We start from the raw sequence: 25,220 nt of genomic DNA, 5'->3' as shown, positions 1-25,220 counted from the left end.
TCATACAGGTATTGATGAGGACTATCGGTATGGATAAAATCCTGATGATACACAAACCCCAAAACCAGTGAAGTTGTCACGTTGTGTAAATGGAAAATAAAAACAGAATACAATGATTTATAAATCATTTTCAACCTATATTCAATTGAATAGACTTGCAATAGCTGGTTGAGAAAGGTTTTTCTTAAACTGTTCGACAATTTGCTCACGCATTTGTTGACAAAGCGGTGACCCTCGCCCCATCCTTGTTTGTGAATGCCTGAGCATGGAATCTACTTTTATGCCCAATCATGGCACCCACCTGTTCCCAATCAGCCTGTTCACCTGTGGGATGTTCCAAATAAGTGTTTGATGAGCATTCCTCAACTTTATCAGTCTTTTTTGCCACTTGTGCCAGCTTTTTTGAAACATGTTGCAGGCATCAAATTCCAAATGAGCTAATATTTGCACAAAATAACAGTGTTTTTAAAGTTAAAGTACCAATGATTGTCACACACACACTAGGTGTGGAGAAATTATTCTCTGCATTTGCCCCATCCCCCTTGATCACCCCCTGGGAGGTGAGGGGAGCAGTGGGCAGCAGCGGTGGCCGCGCCCGGGAATAATTTTTTTGGTGATTTAACCCCCAATTGCAAACCTTGATGCTGAGTGCCAAGCAGGGAGGTAACGGGTCCCATTTTTATAGTCTTTGGTATGACTTGGCCAGGGTTTGAACTCACAACCTACCGATCTCAGGGCGGACACTCTAACCACTAGGCCACCAGTTCTAACATTAAATATTGAATATAAGTTGAAAAGGATTTGCAAATCTTTGTATTCTGTTTTTATTTACCATTTACACAACGTGACAACTTCACTGGTTTTGTACATCCTTACTTCCAAATCAATCTGAACTAGAGATGTCCGATAATGGCTTTTTTGCCGATATCCGACTCTTAATTACCGATTCCGACATCAACCGATACCGATACATACAGTCGTGGAATGAACACATTATTATGCCTAATTTTGTTGTGATGCCCCGCTGGATGCATTAAACAATGTAACAAGGTTTTCCAAAATAAATCAACTCAAGTTATGGAAAAAAAATGCCAACATGGCACTGCCATATTTATTATTGAAGTCACAAAGTGCATTATTTTTTTTTAACATGCCTCAAAACAGCAGCTTGGAATTTGGGACATGCTTTCCCTGAGAGAGCATGAGGAGGTTGAGGTGAGCGGGGTTGAATTGGGGTAGAGGGTAGCGGGGGGTGTATATTGTAGCGTCCCGGAAGAGTTAGTGCTGCAAGGGCTTCTGGGTATTTGTTCTGTTGTGTTTATGTTGTGTTACGGTGCGGATGTTCTCCCGAAATGTGTTTGTCATTCTTGTTTGGTGTGGGTTCACAGTGTGGCGCATATTTGTAACAGTGTTAAAGTTGTTTATACGGCCACCCTCTGTGTGACCTGTATGGCTGTTGACCAAGTATGCGTTTGCATTCACTTGTGTGTGTGAAAAGCCGTAGATATTATGTGACTGGGCCGGCACACAAAGGCAGTGCCTTTAAGGTACTTCTCCCTACGTCCGTGTACACAGCGGCGTTTTAAAAAGTCATACATTTTACTTTTTGAAACCGATGCCGATAATTTTGAAACCGATACCGATAATTTCCGATATTACATTTTAAAGCATTTATCGGCCGATAATATCAGCAGTCCGATATTATCGGAAACCCTAATCTGAACAGTCCAAACCGTCCAATTGCGATGGATTCAATGCCTGCGAGAATACAATAACTCCTTGTATGAATGAGAACATTCACAGGCAACTGCAGTATATAACATAGTTTGTATAAATGTGCCCTCTAATTGACTGGCGACCAGTCTAGAGTGCAGCCCAGCCCACCTCTCACTTGTGATGCTGCTATCTGCTCTACGTCCCTAACTAATAAGAACAAGCTGAATATAAAATGAACGGACTGATAAATATAAATGCGTATCAATTTAGCAAGTTCCTGTTAGATAATAGCAAGCTAAAACATGAAGCGCTTGCAGGAAAAGATGTTCCGTATCCTGTTGAAAGAGAATATTAAAGACTCGGGATGAATAAATGAAATGTTTGCCATGTACTACCAACGGAGGAGAATATAAAACATTGACACTTAACAGGGACTTTTCAACAACACAACACCGCTATTGTAGTTTGCAGGACAATAAGAACGACAAGGGCAATAAAAGTTATGGACATCAAAAGATGGGACATCTTGTTTCATCTCTGGGTGTGGGTTGTATATATTTAGTGCCAGAGGAAGTGGAACTGAGTGGGTCTTTGTGATGCAAAATGGTTATATGGCTTTCTTCTCCAAAAAGAGGCTGGTTTATACCATGTACCACATCATCTTTTACTCTTATATATGCAAATACTGCACATTCCTTCCATTGATCACATGTTGCGCCCTCCTTTCCTGCCCCTGTGCATTTCCAATATACACTATATTGCCAAAAGTATTCCCTCTCAGGGAATTAAAGTCACTGGTCAATCCCAAGTTCTTTCGATGACATATATGCTGAGTAAGAAGGACCATCAAGACAGAATAGGAATATTATCAAGTTTTACCAAAGCTTTAGGAGACCAGTGCAATTGTTCGTTAATATCGACATCTCGAAGCGGTCTGACGTTCAAACGAGAAGAGACAACTTATTGAATAGAAAACAGTCCCAGAAAGAAATACAGCCTCTTTGTTCTACAAACCCCGTTTCCATTTGAGTTGGGAAATTGTGTTGGATGTAAATATAAACGGAATACAATGATTTGCCAATCATTTTCAACCCATATTCAGATGAATATGCTACAAAGACAACATATTTGATGTTCAAACTGATAAACTTTTTTTTTTTTTTGCAAATGATCATTAACTTTAGAATTTGATGGCAGCAACACGTGACAAAGAAGTTGGGAAAGGTGGCAATAAATACTGATAAAGTTGAGGAATGCTCTTCAAACAATTATTTGGAACATCCCACAGGTGAACAGGCAAATTGGGAACATGTGGGTGCCATTAATGGGGATGAAAGTAGATTCCATGAAATGCTCAGTCATTCACAAACAAGGATGGGACAAGGGTCACCACTTTGTCAACAAATGCGTGAGCAAATTGTTGAACAGTTTAAGAAAAACCTTTCTCAACCAGCTATTGCAAGGAATTTAGGGATTTCACCATCTACGGTCCGTAATATCATCAAAGGGTTCAGAGAATCTGGAGAAATCACTGCACGTAAGCAGCTAAGCCTGTGACCTTCGATCCCTCAGGCTGCATCAACAAGTGACATCAGTGTGTAAAGGATATCACCACATGGGCTCAGGAACACTTCAGAAAACCACTGTCAGTAACTACAGTTGGTCGCTACATCTGTAAGTGCAAGTTAAAACTCCCCTATGCAAGGCGAAAACCGTTTATCAACAACACCCAGAAACGCCGTCGGCTTCGCTGGGCCTGAGCTCATCTAAGATGGACTGATACAAAGTGGAAAAGTGTTCTGTGGTCTGACCAGTCCACATTTCAAATGGTTTTTGGAAACTGTGGACGTCGTGTCCTCCGGACCAAAGAGGAAAAGAACCATCCGGATTGTTATAGGCGCAAAGTTGAAAAGCCAGCATCTGTGATGGTATGGGGGTGTATTAGTGCCCAAGACATGGGTAACTTACACATCTGTGAAGGCACCATTAATGCTGAAAGGTACATACAGGTTTTGGAGCAACATATGTTGCCATCCAAGCAACGTTACCATGGACGCCCCTGCTTATTTCATCAAGACAATGCCAAGCCACATGTTACATCAACGTGGCTTCATAGTAAAAGAGTGCAGGTACTACACTGGCCTGCCTGTAGTCCAGATCTGTCTCCCATTGAAAATGTGTGGCGCATTATGAAGCCTAAAATACCACAACGGAGACCCCCGGACTGTTGAACAACTTAAGCTGTACATCAAGCAAGAATGGGAAAGAATTCCACCTGAGAAGCTTAAAAAATGTGTCTCCTCAGTTCCCAAACGTTTATTGAGTGTTGTTAAAAGGAAAGGTGATGTAACACAGTGGTGAACATGCCCTTTCCCAACTACTTTGGCACGTGTTGCAGCCATGAAATTCTAAGTTAATTATTATTTGCAAAAAAAAAAAAGTTTATGAGTTTGAACATCAAATATGTTGTCTTTGTAGTGCATTCAACTGAATATGGGTTGAAAAGGATTTGCAAATCATTGTATTCCGTTTGTATTTACATCTAACACAATTTCCCAACTCATATGGAAACGGGGTTTGTAATACAGATAAGGTAAACAAGTAGTACTCCAACTCCCACATCCCAACCCCTCAAGACACTATACAGACATCTGCAGACAAAGAGAGACAAGCATACAGAGTATAAATGGGGAAAAAAATACTAACTGATTTAAACATGGCTATGAACAAAGAAATAACTCTTAAATATATATGCATTCTCCACACCACCCATCAAAATGATCAGAATCAGGTGTCCTAATCACTTGGCCCGATGTATCAAATCAAGCACTTCGGCATGGAGACTGTTTCTACAAACATTTGTGAAAGAATGGGCCGCTCTCAGTGATTTGCAGCGTGGAACTGTCATAGGATGCCACCTGTGCAACAAATCCAGTTGTGAAATTCCCTCGCTCCTAAATATTCCAAAGTCAACTGTTGGCTTTGTTATAAGAAAATGGAAGAGTTTGGGAACAACAGCAACTCAGCCACCAAGTGGTAGGCCACGTAAACTGACAGAGAGGGGTCAGCGGAGGAATTATGATGTGGGGTTGTTTTTCAGGAGTTGGGCTTGGTCCCTTAGTTCCAGTGAAAGGAACTTTGGATGCTCCAGGATACCAAAACATTTTGGACAATTCCATGCTCCCAACCTTGTGGGAACAGTTCGGAGCGGTCCCCTTCCTCTTCCAGCATGACTGTGCACCAGTGCACAAAGAAAGATCCATCAAGACATGGATGACAGAGTCTGGTGTGGATGAACTTGACTGGCCTGCACAGAGTCCTGACCTGAACCCGATAGAACACCTTTGGGATGAATTAGAACGGAGACTGAAAGCCAGACCTTCTCCACCAACATCAGTGTGTGACCTCACCAATGCGTTTTTGGAAGGATGGTGGAAAATTCCTAAAAAAAACACTCTGCAGCCTTGTGGACAGCCTCCCCAAAAGAGTTGAAGCTGTAATAGCTGCAAAAGGTGGACCGACATCATATTGAACTCTATGGGTTAGGAATGGGATGGCACTTCAAGTTCATATGTGAGTCAAGGCAGGTGGCCAAATACTTTTGGCAATATAGTGTACCTCGTTTTTATGAAATATTGCATCCCTAACCTAATGCAGCGATCTTCAACTAAACTGTTATAAAGTCCACATTTCCAGAAAGCTAAAGACCGGGGGTGCGGACTTCTTCCTTTAACTATTAATCGTATTTTGTATATTCTGGAGAACCAGCGTCCTCTACAGGACACATTTGATTTGGGTTTATTTATTTTGTCAGAGATAAAGGAGCGCTCTGCTGTTTTTAAGGACTTTCTGCAAAAAAGATCATATCCATGACAGCATTCGCATTCTAGTGTTTCTAGGATTCTCACAAAGGTTTTGAACTGAACTCGTGGGCCACCAGTTGAATAGCATAAATGATGAAAAAGAGAGGACCTAAAATGGAACCTTGAGGAACACCACAAATAAAACTAAACACGTTGAACAAAGAGATCTTGCCCTAAGTGGAGGAGTTCAAGTACATCGGAGTCTTGTTCACAAATGAGGGAAGAGTGGATGGTGAGTTCGACAGGTGGATCGGTGTGGCGTCTTCAGTATTGCGGACGCCGTATTGATCCGTTGTGGTGAAGAAGGAGCTGAGCCGGAAGGCAAAGCTCTCAATTTACCGGTCGATCTACGTTCCCATCCTCACCTATGGTCATGAGCTTTGGGTTATGACCGAAAGGACAAGATCATGGGTACAAGCGACCAAAATTAGTTTCTTCCGCCGGGTGGCGGGCTCTTCCTTAGAGATAGGGTGAGAAGCCCTGTCATCCGGGGGGAGCTCAAAGTAAAGCCGCTGGTTGGGGAAGAGATCTTGCCCCAAGTGGAGGAGTTCAAGTACATCGGAGTCTCGTTCACAAGTGAGGGAAGAGTGGATCGTGAGATCGACAGGCGGATCGGTGCGGCGTCTTCAGTAATGCGGACGCCGTATCAATCCGTTGTGGTGAAGAAGGAGCTGAGCCGGAAGGCAAAGCTCTCAATTTACCGGTCGATCTACGTTCCCATCCTCACTTATGTTCATGAGCTTTGGGTTATGACTGAAAGGACAAGATCACGGGTACAAGCGGCCAAAATTAGTTTCTTCCGCCGGGTGGCGGGTCTCTCCCTTAGAGATAGGGTGAGAAGCCCTGTCAACCGGGAGTAGCTCAAAGTAAAGCCGCTGGTTGGGGAAGAGATCTTGCCCCAAGTGGAGGAGTTCAAGTACATCAGAGTCTCGTTCACAAGTGAGGAAAGAGTGGATCGTGAGATCGACAGGCGGATTAGTGCGGCGTCTTCAGTAATGCGGACGCTGTATCGATCCGTTGTGGTGAAGAAGGAGCTGAGCCGGAAGGCAAAGCTCTCAATTTACCGGTCGATCTACGTTCCCATCCTCACCTATGGTCATGAGCTTTGGGTTATGACCAAAAGGACAAGATCATGGGTACAAGCGGCCAAAATTAGTTTCTTCCGCCGGGTGGCGGGCTCTTCCTTAGAGATAGGGTGAGAAGCCCTGTCAACCGGGAGTAGCTCAAAGTAAAGCCGCTGGTTGGGGAAGAGATATTGCCGCAAGTGGAGGAGTTCAAGTACATCGGAGTCTCGTTCACGAGTGAGGGAAGAGTGGATCGTGAGATCGACAGGCGGATCGGTGCGGCGTCTTCAGTAATGCGGACGCCGTATCGATCTGTTGTGGTGAAGAAGGAGCTGAGCCGGAAGGCAAAGCTCTCAATTTACCGGTTGATCTACGTTCCCATCCTCACCTATGGTCATGAGCTTTGGGTTATGACCGAAAGGACAAGATCATAGGTACAGGTGGTCGAAATTAGTTTCTTCCGCCGGGTGGCGGGGCTCTCCCTTAGAGATAGGGTGAGAAGCCCTGTCATCCGGGAGTAGCTCAAAATAAAGCCGCTGGTTGGGGAAGAGATCTTGCCCCAAGTGGAGGAGTTCAAGTACATCGGAGTCTCGTTCACAAGTGAGGGAAGAGTGGATCGTCAGATCGACAGGCGGATCGGTGCGGCGTCTTCAGTAATGCGGACGCCGTATCGATCTGTTGTGGTGAAGAAGGAGCTGAGCCGGAAGGCAAAGCTCTCAATTTACCGGTTGATCTACGTTCCCATCCTCACCTATGGTCATGAGCTTTGGGTTATGACCGAAAGGACAAGATCATGGGTACAGGTGGCCAAAATTAGTTTCTTCCGTCGAGTGGCGGGCTCTCCCTTAGAGATAGGGTGAGAAGCCCTGTCAACCAGGAGTAGCTCAAAGTAAAGCCGCTGGTTGGGGAAGAGATCTTGCCCCAAGTGGAGGAGTTCAAGTACATCGGAGTCTCGTTCACGAGTGAGGGAAGAGTGGATCGTGAGATCGACAGGTGGATCGGTGCGGCGTCTTCAGTAATGCGGACGCTGTATCGATCCGTTGTGGTGAAGAAGTAGCTGAGCCGGAAGGCAAAGCTCTCAATTTACCGGTCGATCTACGTTCCCATCCTCACCTATGGTCATGAGCTTTGGGTTATGACCGAAAGGACAAGATCATGGGTACAGGTGGTCGAAATGAGTTTCCTACGCCGGGTGGCGGGGCTCTCCCTTAGAGATAGGGTGAGAAGCCCTGTCATCCGAGAGTAGCTCAAAATAAAGCCGCTGGTTGGGGAAAAGATCTTGCCCCAAGTGGAGGAGTTCAAGTACATCGGAGTCTCGTTCACAAGTGAGGGAAGAGTGGATCGTGAGATCGACAGGTGGATCGGTCCGGCGTCTTCAGTAATGCGGACGCTGTATCGATCTGTTGTGGTGAAGAAGGAGCTGAGCCGGAAGGCAAAGCTCTCAATTTACCGGTCGATCTACGTTCCCATCCTCACCTATGGTCATGAGCCATGGTTATGACCGAAAGGACAAGATCATGGGTACAAGTGGCCAAAATTTGTTTCTTCCGTCGAGTGGCGGGCTCTCCCTTAGAGATAGGGTGAGAAGCCCTGTCAACCAGGAGTAGCTCAAAGTAAAGCCGCTGGTTGGGGAAGAGATCTTGCCCCAAGTGGAGGAGTTCAAGTACATCGGAGTCTCGTTCACGAGTGAGGGAAGAGCGGATCGTGAGATCGACAGGTGGATCGGTGCGGCGTCTTCAGTAATGCGGACGCTGTATCGATCCGTTGTGGTGAAGAAGGAGCTGAGCCGGAAGGCAAAGCTCTCAATTTACCGGTCGATCTACGTTCCCATCCTCACCTATGGTCATGAGCCATGGTTATGACCGAAAGGACAAGATCACGGGTACAAGCAACGGAAATGAGTTTCCTCCACCGGGTGGCGGGGCTCTACCTTAGAGATAGGGTGAGGAGCTCAAAGTAAAGCCGCTGCTCCTCCACATGGAGAGGAACCAGATGAGGTGGTTTGGGCATCCGGTCAGGATGCCACCCAACACCTCCCTCGGGAGGTGTTTAGGGCACGTCCGACTGGTAGGAGGCCACGGGAAAGACCCAGGACGCGTTGGGAAGACTTTGTCTCCCGGCTGGCCTGGGTACGCCTCGGGATCCCCTGGGAGGAGCTGGACAAAGTGGCTGGGGAGAGGCTGCTGCCCCTGTGACCTGACCTCGAATAAGCGGTAGAAGATGGATAGATGGATGGACGTTGAACAAATAACTACTGACTGAATCTGAAGCTACAGAAACACCTTAGTTACATAACTACCAAAAAGGAGAGGACTTAAAGGGGTGCCTTGAGGAACCTCAGTGATGTAAATCACAAGTTTGGACCCCAGTGTTGTAAGTTTGCTAGCAAGGTTGATGAAATGTCAATGCAAAGAACTGCCAGTGTTGTAACAGTAGTTCAAGTTCCTTGATACAACCAGAGCACTCTTATTGTTTTTAGGATTTTGTCTCCTGGGTTTTGAACTGAATTCAGGAGTTAGTATTGTCAGGATTTCGCCACCGGGCCTCGAGTTCAATAGCCTTGGTTTCCGCGGAGCATTAAAAAGCATTAAAAGTCATTAAAATGAAGGCCTTAATAGCATTAAAAAGATTTAATGCGATGTCCAGAGGCATTAAAAACTTGGCCGATAGTCGATACATCAATCCATCAAGCGATAAATGGAAAGTAATTTAAGAACGTTGCGGTCATTGATAAACTGCTACGTCTGTGTTTCTTTTCCTCCTCCCTGGTTTTAAAACTGTAAGGTCTGAAAGCGTAAAAAACGCTGCATCAGTACGGCAAAATGAAACAGCTCGGGGGCCCAACTTTGCCATTCTTTAGTGACTGCAGGCGTGTGGCCCTTAGCTGTGACACCACGTCATGTTAGAAGCTGGGCTTGTTTCATACACGACTCCTTTTGTTTCACTCTCCACTTCACATGAACTAAGATTAGCAACACACGCGACCCACGCTGGTCTAGGATGGTCAAACAAGACAATTCTAAGAAACAGACCACAACTCTTTTCTATGACATTCCCACAGTAAATGAATGAGAGGTCATTCTGCTGCCTGACACTTTATACATAACTTGTTATCTATACTAAACAACTAAAAGGGTGTAAAATACAATCTATTTAAGATGTTTCACTAACTCATTTTATTTTCAATGCATCCAAAGGGCTTATTGGTATTTTTCCAAATATCCTTCCATGACATGTTTTGTTCTAAAATGTTTGATTTAACCATCTATTTCTGAGCACATGCATCATTTGTCTTCCTAGTATAATATTCACTTATTATTCCGTAAAACTTTTTAACTATTTTTTTTAATTGTATTCTTGTATTTGTGGTTTTTATATGTCAGATTTTCAGAGAATATGCATTTTAACAGCAAGTTTTAAAGATACGCAATTTAAAAAAAATTACTTTTGGCTCAGGGTATATTTTATTGATCAGCTTATTCGGAATTTGATGTTTATTTAAAGAACCCCTTTAATCACTTTGATTGAATGTACGGTGTGATGATTGACAGACAGAACCTTATAATTGGCTGTTCCCAGCAGGCACAAGACATAAAAACAACGTTGAGAACGTGTTGAATTAGGTCCTGACGTTGAGCAACTCAAACAATGTTTAATCAATGTCAGGTTCTGACGTTGATTTGACCATTGAATTTTTGGTCATTTCCCAACCAATATTCTACAACACAAACACAACGTTGAGACAACATGCTTTTTGAAGACGTTTAATCAAGGTCAGGTTGTGACGTTGATTTGACCATTGAATTTTGGTCATTTTCCAACCAATATTCTACAACACAAATACAACGTTGAAATAACGTGCTTTTTGACAACGTTTAACAATGTTGGGTTCTGACATTGATTTATCCATTTAATTTTGGTCATTTTCCAACCAATATCCTACAACACAAATACAACATTGAAATAACATGCTTTTTGACATTTAATCAATGTTGAATTCTGGCGCTGATTTATCCATTGGATTTTGGTCATTTTCCAACCAATATTTTACAACACAAATACAATGTTGAAACATTCTTTTTGACAACGTTTAATCAATGTTGGGTCCTGACATTGATTTATCCATTGAATTGTGGTCATTTTCCAACCAATTTATTTTACAACACAAATACAATGTTTAAACATGCTTTTTGATGACGTTTATTCAATGTCAGGTTGTAACGTTGATTTTACGATTGAATTTTGGTAATTTTCCTACCTATATTCTACAACACAAATACAACGTTGAAAGAACATGATTTTTGACAACGTTGAATCAATGTTTGGTTCTGATGTTGATTTATCCATTGAATTTTGGTCATATACCAACCAATATTCTACAACACAAATACAACGTTGAAACAACATGCCTTTTTGACAACGTTTAATCAATGTTGAATTCTGACGTTGATTTATCCACTGGATTTTGTTAATTTTCCAACCAATATTCAACAACACAAATACAACGTTGAAACAACATGCTTTTTGGCGATGTTTAGTCAATGTTGGGTTCTGATGTTGATTTGACCATTGAATTTTGATCATTTTTCAACCAATAGTCTACAACCCAAGTACAACGTTGAAACAACATGCTTTTTGACATCGTTGAATCAATGTTTGGTTCTGATGTTTATTTATCCATTGAATTTTGGTCATATACCAACCAATATTCTGCAACACAAGTACAACATTGAAACAACATGCTTTTTTACGACGTTTAATCAATGTCAGGTTCTGACGTTGATTTGACCATTGAAATTTGGTCATTTTCCAACCAATATTCTACAACACAAATACAACGTTGAAATAACGTGCTTTTTGACAACGTTTAACAATGTTGGGTTCTGACATTGATTTATCCATTTAATTTTGGTCATTTTCCAACCAATATCCTACAACACAAATACAACATTGAAATAACATGCTTTTTGACATTTAATCAATGTTGAATTCTGGCGCTGATTTATCCATTGGATTTTGGTCATTTTCCAACTAATATTTTACAACACAAATACAATGTTGAAACATGCTTTTTGACGACGTTTATTCAATGTCAGGTTGTAACGTTGATTTGACGATTTAATTTTGGTCATTTTCCAACCAATAGTCTACAACACAAATACAACGTTGAAAGAACATGATTTTTGACATTGTTGAATCAATGTTTGGTTCTGATGTTGATTTATCCATTGAATTTTGGTCAGAATACCAACCAATATTCTGCAACACAAATACAACGTTGAAACAACATGCCTTTTTGACTATGTTTAGTCAATGTTGGGTTCTGATTTTGATTTGACCATTGAATTTTGGTCATTTCCCAACCAATATTCTACAACACAAATACAACGTTGAAACTACATGCCTTTTTGACAACGTTTAATCAATGTTGAATTCTGACGTTGATTTATCCACTGGATTTTGTTAATTTTCCAACCAATATTCTACAACACAAATACAACGTTGAAACAACATACTTTTTGGCGATGTTTAGTCAATGTTGGGTTCTGATGTTGATTTGACCATTGAATTTTGATCATTTTCCAACCAATATTCTACAACACAAGTACAACGTTGAAACAACATGCTTTTTGACAACGTTGAATCAATGTTTGGTTCTGATGTTGATTTATCCATTGAATTTTGGTCATTTACCAACGAATATTCTGCAACACAAATACAACGTTGAAACAACATGCTTTTTGACAACGTTTAATCAATGTTGGGTCCTGACATTGATTTATCCATTGAATTGTGGTCATTTTCCAACCAATTTATTTTACAACACAAATACAATGTTTAAACATGCTTTTTGATGACGTTTATTCAATGTCAGGTTGTAATGTTGATTTGACGATTGAATTTTGGTCATTTTCCTACCTATATTCTACAACACAAATACAACGTTGAAAGAACATGATTTTTGACAACGTTGAATCAATGTTTGGTTCTGATGTTGATTTATCCATTGAATTTTGGTCATATACCAACCAATATTCTACAACACAAATACAACGTTGAAACAACATGCCTTTTTGACAACGTTTAATCAATGTTGAATTCTGACGTTGATTTATCCACTGGATTTTGTTAATTTTCCAACCAATATTCAACAACACAAATACAACGTTGAAACAACATGCTTTTTGGCGATGTTTAGTCAATGTTGGGTTCTGATGTTGATTTGACCATTGAATTTTGATCATTTTTCAACCAATAGTCTACAACCCAAGTACAACGTTGAAACAACATGCTTTTTGACATCGTTGAATCAATGTTTGGTTCTGATGTTTATTTATCCATTGAATTTTGGTCATATACCAACCAATATTCTGCAACACAAGTACAACATTGAAACAACATGCTTTTTTACGACGTTTAATCAATGTCAGGTTCTGACGTTGATTTGACCATTGAAATTTGGTCATTTTCCAACCAATATTCTACAACACAAATACAACGTTGAAACAACATGCTTTTTGACAACATTTAATCAATGTCAGGTTGTGACGTTGATTTGACCATTGAATTTTGGTCATTTTCCAACCAATATTCTACAACACAAATACAACATTGAAACAACATGCTTTTTGACGACGTTTTTCAATGTCAGGTTCTGACGTTGATTTATCCATTGAATTTTGGTCAATATCCAACCAATGTTCTACAACACAAATACAACGTTGAAACAACATGCTTTTTGACGTTTATTCAATGTCAGGTTGTGATGTTGATTTGACCATTGAAATATGGTCATTTTCCAACCAATAATCTACAAAAGAAATACAATGTTGAAACAACATGCTTTTTGACAACGTTTATTCAATGTCAGGTTCTGACGTTGATTTGACCATTGAAATTTGGTCATTTTCCAACCAATAATTTACAACACAATTTCAATGATGAAACGACATACTTTTTGACAACGTTTAGTGAAGTGAAGTGAAGTGAATTACATTTATATAGTGCTTTTGTCTAGTGACTCAAAGCGCTTTACATAGTGAAACCCAATATCTAAGTTACATTTAAACCAGTGTGGGTGTCACTGGGAGCAGGTGGGTAAAGTGTCTTGCCCAAGGACACAACCGCAGTGACTAGGATGGCGGAAGCGGGGATCGAACCTGCAACCCTCAAGTTGCTGGCACGGCCGCTCTACCAACCGAGCAATTGCAATTGAAAACAACAAAACCAACACAGTGCATAAACTCACAACAAATTACACACCTGCAAATCAGTCTGACTTCTGCTGTTGCCGTATCCGTAATACGCCGATAGGGAGAAGTTTTTATTTACACGATGAGTCGGGTGTGTCTCGACCTCCGCCGAACCCCTGAGCCCGACTCACCGAAGGGTTCCATTGAACCCAGGTTAAGAACCACTGCCCTAATGCCTCATTCTGTTCATTCCTCAACTGAAATATTTCACATCTTTTGTCAATTCCCCCGCCTGCCGTCATCACTCAGCTTCCCTTTCTCTTGTAACCCTTTTACCCCTCATGTGTGCGACCACCCCCGCTTCCTGCTTGTCCACCCACCGTCTCCTAGAAGAAAAGCACTTCCTGGGGTCACACTGTGTCAAAAGTCTGCAGTTTCACTTAATTACTCCGCAGGAAGGAGTTTCATTATAAGCAGAGAGAAACTTGGGGAGGCGAGTCAAGGAAAAAGGCCGAAAAAACTCACTAATGTATTTTGTAGTTATTACGAAACACACAAGGGTTGCAGTTTTAGTAAGCGATGGAGTACATTCCCGTGTCCTATAGCATGGGTGTCAAACTCTGGCCCGCGGGCCAAATTTGGCCCCCTCGTGTAATTTCACTAATTTCAATTTGATATCGCCCTTGAGGCGATATCAAATTAACACTAGAGCTGGCCCGCCGATTATATACAGCGGCGGTGCCGCGGTACACCGCTAATTGTCATACTTGCCAAACCTCCCGGGAGACTCCCATATTTCAGTGCCCCTCCCGAAAATCGTCACTTCACGTCCCCTTTTCGTCCAGTCCAACAAGTGCTGGCCCAGTCATATAATATGTGCGGCTTTGGCACGCACACTGAAGTGAATGCAATGCATACTTGATCTTCAGCGATACAGGTCACACTGAGGGTGGCCGTATAAGCAACTTTATCACTGTTACAAATATGCGCCACACTGTGAATCCACACCAAACAAGAATGACAAACACATTTCGGGAGAACATCCGCACCGTAACACAACATAAACACAACAGAACAAATACCCAGAACCCTTTGCAGCACTAACTCTTCCGGGACGCTACAAGGTGTATACAGTATGTGTGTTATATGTTTTTTATTTATTTATCTTATTTTTGTTTTTATTTTTTTTAAAAGGACCTTATTTTCACCAGACCAGGTTGTCAATGAAGTTAGATTGTTTAAAACAGGGGTAGGGAACCTATGGCTCTCGAGCCAGATGTGGCTCTTTTGATGACTGCATCTGGCTCTCAGATAAATCTTAGCTGACATTTATAACACAATAATTAATGAGTAATTCACTGGTAATCACAGTGTTAAAAATAACGTTCAAAATCTAAAACATTCTCATGCATTTTAATCCATCCATCCGTTTTCTACCGCGCCTGTTCAAGAAGTCGCATTGATGGTAAGAGGTACCATATTTTTCGGACTATAAGTTGCTCCAGAGTATAAGTCGCACCGGCCGAAAATGCATAATAAAGAAGTAAAAAAACATATATAAGTCGCATTTTTGGGGGAAATTTATTTGCTAAAACCCAACACCAAGAATAGACATTTGAAAGGCAATTTAAAATAAACACAGAATAGTGAACAACAGGCTGAATAAGTGTACGTTATATGAGGCATAAATAACCAACTGAGAACGTGCCTGGTATGTTAACGTAACATATTATGGTAAGAGTCATTCAAATAACTATAACATATAGAACATGCTATACGTTTACCAAACAATCTGTCACTCCTAATCGCTAAATCCCATGAAATCTTATACGTCTAGTCTCTTACGTGAATGAGATAAATAATATTATTTGATATTTTACGCTAATGTGTTAATAATTTCACACATAAGTCGCTCCTGAGTATAAGTCGCACCCCTGGCCAAACTATGAAAAAAACTGCGACTTATAGTCCGAAAAATATGGTATTTATTGGGATTTTCACCAAAAATGTTGATAATTTAATATTTGTTGCAATATTGGACACTATTGTATTCCCTGTCAAACTACAAGAAAAACCCTAATATCTGTTAGTAAGAAAATAAGAAAGTAAAGAAAGAAAATATAATGTATTTTATCAACACATTATTTCCAGGCTTTTGTGGGCCATGTAAAATGACGTGATCAGATTTTGTGTTACACCTTTCTTATTATTTTATTATATTTCATTTACATTTACATGTACCGTATTTTTCGGAGTATAAGTCGCTCTGGAGTATAAGTCGCACCGGCCGAAAATGCATAATAAAGAAGGAAAAAAACACAAGTCGCACTGGAGTATAAGTCGCATTTTTGGGGGAAATTTATTTGATAAAACCCAACACCAAGAATAGACATTTGAAAGGCAATTTTTAAAATAAATAAAGGCTGAATAAGTGTACGTTATATGACACATAAATAACCAACTGAGAACGTGCCTGGTATGTTAACGTAACATATTATGGTAAGAGTCATTCAAATAACTATAACATATAGAACATGCTATACGTTTACCAAACAATCCGTCACTCCTAATCGCTAAATCCCATGAAATCTTATACGTCTAGTCTCTTACGTGAATGAGCTAAATAATATTATTTGATATTTTACGCTAATGTGTTAATAATTTCACACATAAGTCGCTCCTGAGTATAAGTCGCACCCCCGGCCAAACTATGAAAAAAACTGCGACTTATAGTCCGAAAAATACGGTATTTTATTTATTATTGGTTATCTTCAGAATAATAATGTTATTAAAAAGAATAAGAGACTTATTATACTCTATAAATGTTGGTCTTACTTAAAAATGCACGCATTTAGTTGTATTCAGTGTTAAAAAAATATAATATGGCTCTCAGGGAAATACATTTTAAAATATTTGGCTTTCATGGCTCTCTCAGTCAAAAAGCTTCCCGACCTCTGGTTTAAAGGGGAACATTATCACAATTTCAGAAGGGTTAAAACCATTAAAAATCAGTTCCCAGTGGCTTATTTTATTTTTCGAAGTTTTTTTCAAAATTTTACCCATCACGCAATATCCCTAAAAAAAAGTTTCAAAGTGCCTGATTTTAACCATCGTTATAAACACCCGTCCATTTTCCTGTGACGTCACATAGTGAAGCCAACACAAACAAACATGGTGGAAAGAACAGCAAGCTATAGCGACATTAGCTCGGATTCAGACTCGGATTTCAGAGGCTTAAGCGATTCAACAGATTACGCATGTATTGAAATGGATGGTTGTAGTGTGGAGGCAGGTAGCGAAAATGAATTTGAAGAAGAAACTGAAGCTATTGAGCCATATCGGTTTGAACCGTATGCAAGCGAAACCGACGAAAACGACACGACAGCCAGCGACACGGGAGAAAGCGAGGACGAATTTGGCGATCGCCTTCTAACCAACGATTGGTATGTGTTTGTTTGGCATTAAAGGAAACTAACAACTATGAACTAGGTTTACAACATATGAAATACATTTGGCAACAACATGCACTTTGAGAGTGCAGACAGCCCAATTTTCATCAATTAATATATTCTGTAGTCATACCCTCATCCGCTCTCTTTTCCTGGGGGTCTGGCGGCAGATTTCTTTGACTTTATCGTTGGAAATGCATCTGCTTTGAGTGTCGCAGGATATCCACACATTCTTGCCATCTCTGTCGTAGCATAGCTTTCGTCGGTAAAGTGTGCGGAACAAACGTCCAATATCTTGCCACTTTCGCATCTTTGGGCCACTGGTGCAACTTGAATCCGTCCCTGTTCGTGTTGTTACACCCTCCGACAACACACCGACGAGGCATGATGTCTCCAAGGTACGGAAAACAGTCGAAAAAACGGAAAATAACAGAGCTGATTTGACTCGGTGTTTGAGAAAATGGCGGATTGCTTCCCGATGTGACGTCATCGCTCTGAGAGCGAATAATAGAAAGGTGTTTAATTCGCCAAAATTCACCCATTTAGAGTTCGGAAATCGGTTAAAAAAATATATGGTCTTTTTTCTGCAACATCAAGGTATATATTGACGCTTACATAGGTCTGGTGCAGGGGTCTGCAAACCGCGGCTCTGGAGCAGCATGCGGCTCTTTGATCCCTCTGATGCGGCTCAGCTGCATACTTGCTGACCGTCCCGATTTTTCCGAGAGACTTCCGAATTTCAGTGCCTCCCCCGAAAATCTCCCGGGGCAACCATTCTCCGATTTTCACCCTGGCAACAATATTGAGGGCGTGCCTTGATGGCACTGTCTTTAACGTACTCTACAAACTGTCGTCGCGTCTGCAACATGTAAGTGACTGCAAGGCATACTTGTTCAACAGCCATACAGTTCACACTGAGGGTGGCCGTATAAAACAACTTTAACACTGTTACTAATATGCGCCACACTGTGAACCCACACCAAACAAGAAAGACAAACACATTTTGGGAGAACATCCGCACCGTAACACAACATAAACACGACAGAACAAATACCCAGAATTCCATCCCGCTACCACCAAACCCCGCCCACCTCAACCGATGCACGGAGGGGGTTGATCTTTGGGGGGAAGGGTTGGGGGGGCGGGGTTTGGTTGTAGCGGGGGTGTATAATGTAGCCCGGAAGAGTTAGGGATGCATGGGATTCTGGGTATTTGTTCTGTTGTGTTTATGTTGTGTTACGGTGCGGATGTTCTCCCAAAATGTGTTTGTCATTCATGTTTGGTGTGGGTTCACAGTGTGGCGCATATTAGTAACAGTGTTAAAGTTGTTTTATATGGCCACCCTCAGGGTGAACTGTATGGCTGTTGACTAAGTATGCCTTGCAGTCACTTAAGTGTGTCTGCAGAAACCTCATACAACTTGTAACTGGGCTGGCACGCTGTTTAAACAGGTTGTAAAGGGCACTAAAGACAGTGCCATCACGGCACGCCCTTATTATTGTTGTTAGGGTGAAAATCAGCAGACATTCAATAGAATAGTTGCCCTAAATTTCGGGTGTCTCCCGGAAAAATCGGGAGGGTTGGCAAGTATGACGCTGTCAGTGTGTGGTTAATACATAGCACAAAGCAACAAAAAAAACTTTGTATGCAGTGTTATTTCATTTTAAATTTCAAAAGAGTTTTGCGGCTCCCATTGTTTTCTTGAATTTGTGAAACGGGTCAAAATGGCTCTTTGAGTGGTAAAGGTTGCCGACCCCTGGTCTGGTGATAATGTTCCCCTTTAAGAGGTTCTTACTTGTGGGCGTATGTTTGACACCCTTGGTTTTGAAGTAATTTTTAACAAGAATTCTTGAAAGAATTTTTAAAAAAACACATTTGTGCTTTTTATTTATATCTCATCTCCTCGTAGTTAATTTTCCAGCAATTCCTAGAGCAGGGGTCGGCAACCCAAAATGTTGAAAGAGCCATATTGGACCAAAAATACAAAAACAAATCTGTCTGGAGCCGCAAAAAATTAAAAGCCATATTACATACAGATAGTGTGTCATGAGATATAAATTGAATTAAGAGGACTTAAAGGAAACTAAATGACCTCAAATATAGCTACAAATGAGGCATAATGATGCAATATGTACATATAGCTAGCCTAAATAGCATGTTAGCATCGATTAGCTTGCAGTCATGCACTGACCAAATATGTCTGATTAGCACTCCACACAAGTCAATAACATCAACAAAACTCACCTCTGTGGAAAGTTTGGTGGACAAAATGAGACAGAAAAAGAAGTGTCATAAAACACGTCCTAGAAAGTCGCAGAAAGTTATACATGTAAACAAACTACGGTGAGTTCAAGGACGCCAAAATTAGTAGGACAAAACGGTGCTCGCCAAATACTCGAATCAGTGAAGCATGTTTAATATAAACAGTGTGATTTATAACAATTAGGGACGTTTGTGTCATGTTTGTCCTCCTACAGAAACCATATTAAAACAAAAAATATATTTTTTTCCCCTCAACTTTATCCATTTTTCATACATTTTTGAAAAAGCTCCAGAGAGCCACTAGGGCGGCGCGCAAAAGCCGCATGCGGCTCTAGAGCCGCGGGTTGCCGACCCCTGTCCTAGAGCGACTTTAAAGCTAGGGCAGCGAGAACTAAACTGTGTCCTATTTGAAATTGGAGAAACATTGTATACAGAAGTGACGGCTGTCCTTGTAAATCTGCCCTGCTCGTGTATTCCACCTGGAGGGGAAGCCATGCTGTTACTTGTCCTTCCTTCTCTCAGTATGTTCCTTTTTTTTTTCTCCCTTCCAATCTATAGGGAAGCAGTTCTGGGTGTTTAAGGACACGGTTTTGCTGTCTGGTTACCCTAAGGACATCAGCCAGTTCGGCCACGGCATGCCGGCTCAGAGCATCGAGACGGCCGTATGGTGGGAAGACGTGGCCAAGACCTACTTCTTCAAAGGGGACAGGTAACTTTTGGGATAGGAGCAACATTGAAGTACAGTGGAACCTCGACGAACCAATTTACTGTATTTTCCGGACCATAGGGTGCTGTCGATGAGCACGTCTAGTCTGGTCTTTTTTCATACAAAAGGCGCATTAAAGGGGCCATATTATGATTTTTTTCTAATTGTAAAACACTTCCTTGTGGTCTACATCAGTGTTTTTCAACCATTTCTTAGTTTACAGTGAAAGAAGGTATTGTGCGTCGCTTCAGCATCAGTGAGATACAGTCTGGTGTGCCGTGGGAGATTGTCTAATTTCACCTATTTGGGTTAAAAATATTTTTTTGCCAACCAGTAATTATAGTCTGCAAATAATGTGTTGTTGTTGAGTGTCGGTGCTGTCTAGAGCTCGGCAGAGTAACCGTGTAATACTCTTCCATATCAGTAGGTGGCAGCCGGTAGCTAATTGCTTTGTAGATGTCGGGAACAGCGGGAGGCAGTGTGCAGGTAAAAAAGGTGTCTAATGCTTAAACCAAAAGTAAAGAAATGGTGAGTGTCCCTAAGAAAAGGCATTGAAGCTTAGGGAAGGCTATGCAGAACAAAACTAAAACTGAACTGGCTACAAAATAAACAAAAACAGAATGCTGGACGACAGCAAAGACTTACTGTGGAGCAGAGACAAAGTACATCCGAACATGACATGACAATCAACAATGTCCCCACCAAGAAGGATAAAAACAACTGAAATATTCTTGATTGCTAAAACAAAGTAGATGCGGGAAATATCGCTCAAAGGAAGACATTAAACTGCGACAGGAAAATACCAAAAAAGAGAAAAAGCCACTAAAATAGGAGCGCAAAACAAGAACTAAAACACTACACACAGGAAAACAGCAAAAAGGTCAAAATAAGTCAGGGTGTGATGTGACAGGTGGTGACAGTACACCTACTTTGAGACAAGAGCTATAGTGATGCATGCTTGGTTATGCTTTAAAGTCATATCCAACAATTACGACAACGACTTTTTACCGTCAACTGAGTTTCATTTTTAATGATTTCTGCTGGTGGTGGGCCTCCGCATTTTTTCTACGCAAAAAATGTGCCTTGGCTCAAAAAAGGTTGAAAAACACTGCTCTACATAACATGTGATCATGGTTCTTTGGTCAAAATGTTGCATATATGATGTTTTATAGATCATTTTCAAGCCGCTTTCTGGTTTTGTGGGCGGTCTTATTTACGTGGCTCACCTTCGACAGCGTCTTCTCCCCATCATCTTTGTTGTAGCGGTGTAGCGTGCAAGGACGGGAGTGGAAGAAGTGTCAAAAGATGGAGCTAACTGTTTTAATGACATTCAGACTTTACTTCAATCAATAACGGAGCAGCATCTCCTCATTCGTGGCTCACTAGTGCAACAACAACAAATGTGTCCCAGAAAAAGCGTCCAACCGGGACTCTCTAATAACAAAAGTTCCTTGGGTGAATAATGTAAACTCACTACACCGGTATGTTTTAGCACTTTCATGGTGAGTTTACTGACAGATATAAGTAAGAACTTTACACTACTTTATATTAGAAATGGCAACAGCGGAGGATGAATGTCCCACAACAAGAAGATAAAGAAGAAGCTTATCGACTACGTTGTCGGCACAGACTACAAAGGCGGACACGCGCACATTTTCAGGACTTATGCAGATCCCAAATACAGATCAGCAGGTACTAGAAGGAAAAAAAAAATTGCTTTTGCATAATATTGCGAAACAAAACACCAGATAATGTCTTACCTTATACACACACCATAATAATACTCCTATGTTGAAGCACAGTACAATCCATCAAGCGGTGCGGCTTCATAGCTTACCAAAGTCCTACTAAAACTGTCTGATGAGATAATTGTTCTCACTAAGCAGATTTTTTGTTGGAGTGTTTTACTTGTTTTAAGTGTTTTGGTTCTAAATGATCTCAGTAAGATATTACAGCTTGTTGCTGAGATTTGATGACCTATATTGAGTAAAACATGCTTGAAACTAGAATATCAACTGTTGCAAAGCTGTGTCATCAACACTCACAAGTATAAAACTACTTTTTTAAAGTAATCATTTCTTATTTCAAGCATGAAATAACAAATCATGACTTTGACACAATTGTGTCTCATAATTAAAACAGATGACAGCCAAATGGACTTTGCTGTTTTATTTTCGATGAAACAATAGAAAACACATACTCATTTAATAGTACAGTTGGCACAGTACAGTAAACTGACAGTTAATATTTAACATGTGACATTTCAAACAATTTTGAACAGAAGTAGGTCATGCACATTCAAATAAATTCTTCAAAATTACAATTAAAAAAAATGTGGTCGGGGGCCGGGCTGTAAATAAATAAATAAATATATATATATATATATATATATATATATATATATATATATATATATATATATATATATATATATATATATATATAATACTTGTCCAGGGTGTACCCCGCCTTCCGCCCGATTGTAGCTGAGATAGGCTCCAAAAACGTTATTATGGTATTACCTTTACTTATAAGTGCGGGAACAGTGGTGTTCGTGTTGGAGGAGTTGTGAATGAATGAAATATGAAATCTGTGCTGCAGTCTGCAGGTGTACCTAATGTTGTGTCCCTGCAGTCGTTCACGTACGGCTCCTCCGGCGCGAGCATTGTTGTTTTTGCACTTTTTGGCTTCTTGTTAAGTTTTTTTGGGTGGATTCGGTCTTGCACGTGGAGGGTTTGGGTGTGGCTTTGGTTGGTGGGAGGCGGGATTACTGCGAGCATCAGCCAGTGCGTCTTCGCAGCAGTTTTATGATTGCTCAGCACAAGAAATACGTTACACACATACAGTTGTTGACAAAATACACTGTACATTATATACCTCAGCTAACTAAACTATGGAAATGTATAATATAATTCATATAGCAATACAGTCTCACTGCACAGCAGACCAGCAGTTAGCCGAGTCCGTCCATGTTGAGGCACTGAGTGACGTGCCTCGACTGGCTGCTGATCACCGCACCGTCTCTTCTCAGTATTTGAACGGCAAATGTGAAAATTCAGCGATTTTGAATAAAAATAATCTAAAACTGGTGAAGTTAAATGGAAAATAACTTTATAGTATCATCACTGAATACATATAACAATTTAATTTTTTTTTTTTCTTTTTACATTTTTTTTCTTTCCATGATATTGAGAAAAAAAATCTCATATTTGTTTTTTTCTACCAAGAAAAGTGCACTTGTTATTGGTGAGAAAATACTTATTTCAAGGTATTTTGGGGTTCATTGAAGTTAGCTCATTTTACTTGTTTTGAAAAGTCTTGACAAGCCAAATTTTCTTGTTCTATTGGCAGATAATTTTGCTTAGTTCAAATAAAATACCCCTCATTTTTGTATTTTTTTTGTTTTTGTTTTTGAACACTAACTTTTTGCAGTGTGATTAATCATATTCAATTTAGTGAGTAATTTGATTAAAAAAATGTATCACTTGACTGCACTCCAAAAAAAAAAAGTGTCCTACATTTACACCTCTACTTCTTCACCTGGTTTTCAGGTACTGGCGCTACAATGAAGAAATGAGGACCATGGACCCGGGCTATCCCAAACCCGTCACTGTGTGGAGAGGTGTGCCTCAGTCACCACAGGGGGCCTTCGTCGATAAAGCCAACGGTATGATTTGCCCTTCCCGATACTCTCATTTGGCAGCCAGAGTGCTGCTCCTGTGCCAGCCTGCATCGATTTCAGCCGCTCGCTCTCCAGGAGGCAAATCAGGCTGCTATCGATTTGAAATCCGCCCCAGTTATCTGACATGATGTTGTAGCAGGTGACACTTGTCCTCACATGTGGACCAATACAACGCATTGTTGATGGAACAGGAAACTAGGTCAGGGGAACTTTGCCCAGTTAATCCACAGGCCCGGATTGATTGAGGACGCAAACAAGACCGCCGTAGTCCTCTTTAGGCCAGTTAGCCTGGACCGTGTGCGGGGGGGAGGCGTGACTTTCAAAGACCAGAAAACCTTTCCTCGTTGAGCCAGGTGGGTCCGGGCCCGGTTCTGGCAGCACCTGGGTCGGAAAAAGCAGGACAGGTGGCGCGGAACGCTCGGGCCATCTGTGCTGTACCGGGGCTGCCAGATTCCGAGCCCAGTTTTTCCAGGCGGGGGGCGTGCATCAACGCGAGCGTGGAGCCAGGGCGGCTGTCGGCGTGCACGCCGCCATCACGTTTATTTCCGTGCATGTCAACCTGCTCCTTTTATTTATTCATTTATTTCTCAGGCAGGTTGGTGTGGAGTCACACACGCTCATAACATCCACCCAGATAACAGGGCATCATTTAGGATGCATCCATGCTGCGCGTATGTGTGTGTGTGTGTGTGTGTGTGTGTGTGTGTGTGTGTGTGTGTGTGTGTGTGTGTGTGTGTGTGTGTGTGTGTGCCTCCCGACACGTTTCAGATTAGGGCGCCCCAGAGCGATGTTGTCCTGGCGGTAACCCACCGTGGCTTCGCTTGTCTCCCTTCTCGACCCACTCCCTTTTTCGTTTTCATGCTCATGGTATCTAGCCAGCAGGCACAAGACATTGATACAACGTTGATTATACGTATGTGTCCTTTAAAACTGACTTTGACAACGACGTTGCAAAATAGTCGCATTTGTAAATTGAGACAACGTTGATGTCTAACGTTGTTGGTTGGGAAATGACCAAATGTCAATGGTCAAATCAACATCAGAATCCAACATTGAATTAACGTTGTCAAAAAGCATGTTGTTTCAACGTTGTTTTTGTGTTGTAGAATATTGGTTGGGAAATGACCAAATTTCAATGGTCAAATCAACGTCACAACCTGATATTGATTAAACGTCGCCAAAAAGCACGTTTCAACGTTGTATTTGTGTTGTAGAATATTGGTTGGAAAATTACCATATTTCAATGGTCAAATCAACGTCAGAATCCAACATTGAATAAACGTCA

General features: G+C 41.2%; 1 protein-coding gene across 4 annotated transcripts in view; it reads left to right on the top strand.

The window, feature by feature from the left end:
- Window positions 1-25,220, top strand: part of LOC133609843 (matrix metalloproteinase-16-like) — a 303,619-nt gene that overhangs the window by 259,834 nt on the left and 18,565 nt on the right. For all 4 annotated transcript variants that reach the window (XM_061965852.1, XM_061965851.2, XM_061965850.2 and 1 more), the window contains 2 exons: window positions 20,106-20,256; window positions 23,805-23,920. In XM_061965852.1, coding sequence (XP_061821836.1) covers window positions 20,106-20,256; window positions 23,805-23,920 — 267 coding nt within the window. The remainder of the gene's footprint in view (window positions 1-20,105; window positions 20,257-23,804; window positions 23,921-25,220) is intronic.

Source organism: Nerophis lumbriciformis, linkage group LG07 (genome assembly GCF_033978685.3).
Source record: "Nerophis lumbriciformis linkage group LG07, RoL_Nlum_v2.1, whole genome shotgun sequence".
Classification (NCBI taxonomy): Eukaryota; Metazoa; Chordata; class Actinopteri; order Syngnathiformes; family Syngnathidae; genus Nerophis; species Nerophis lumbriciformis.
This window is presented reverse-complemented; position numbering and strand designations above follow the sequence as displayed.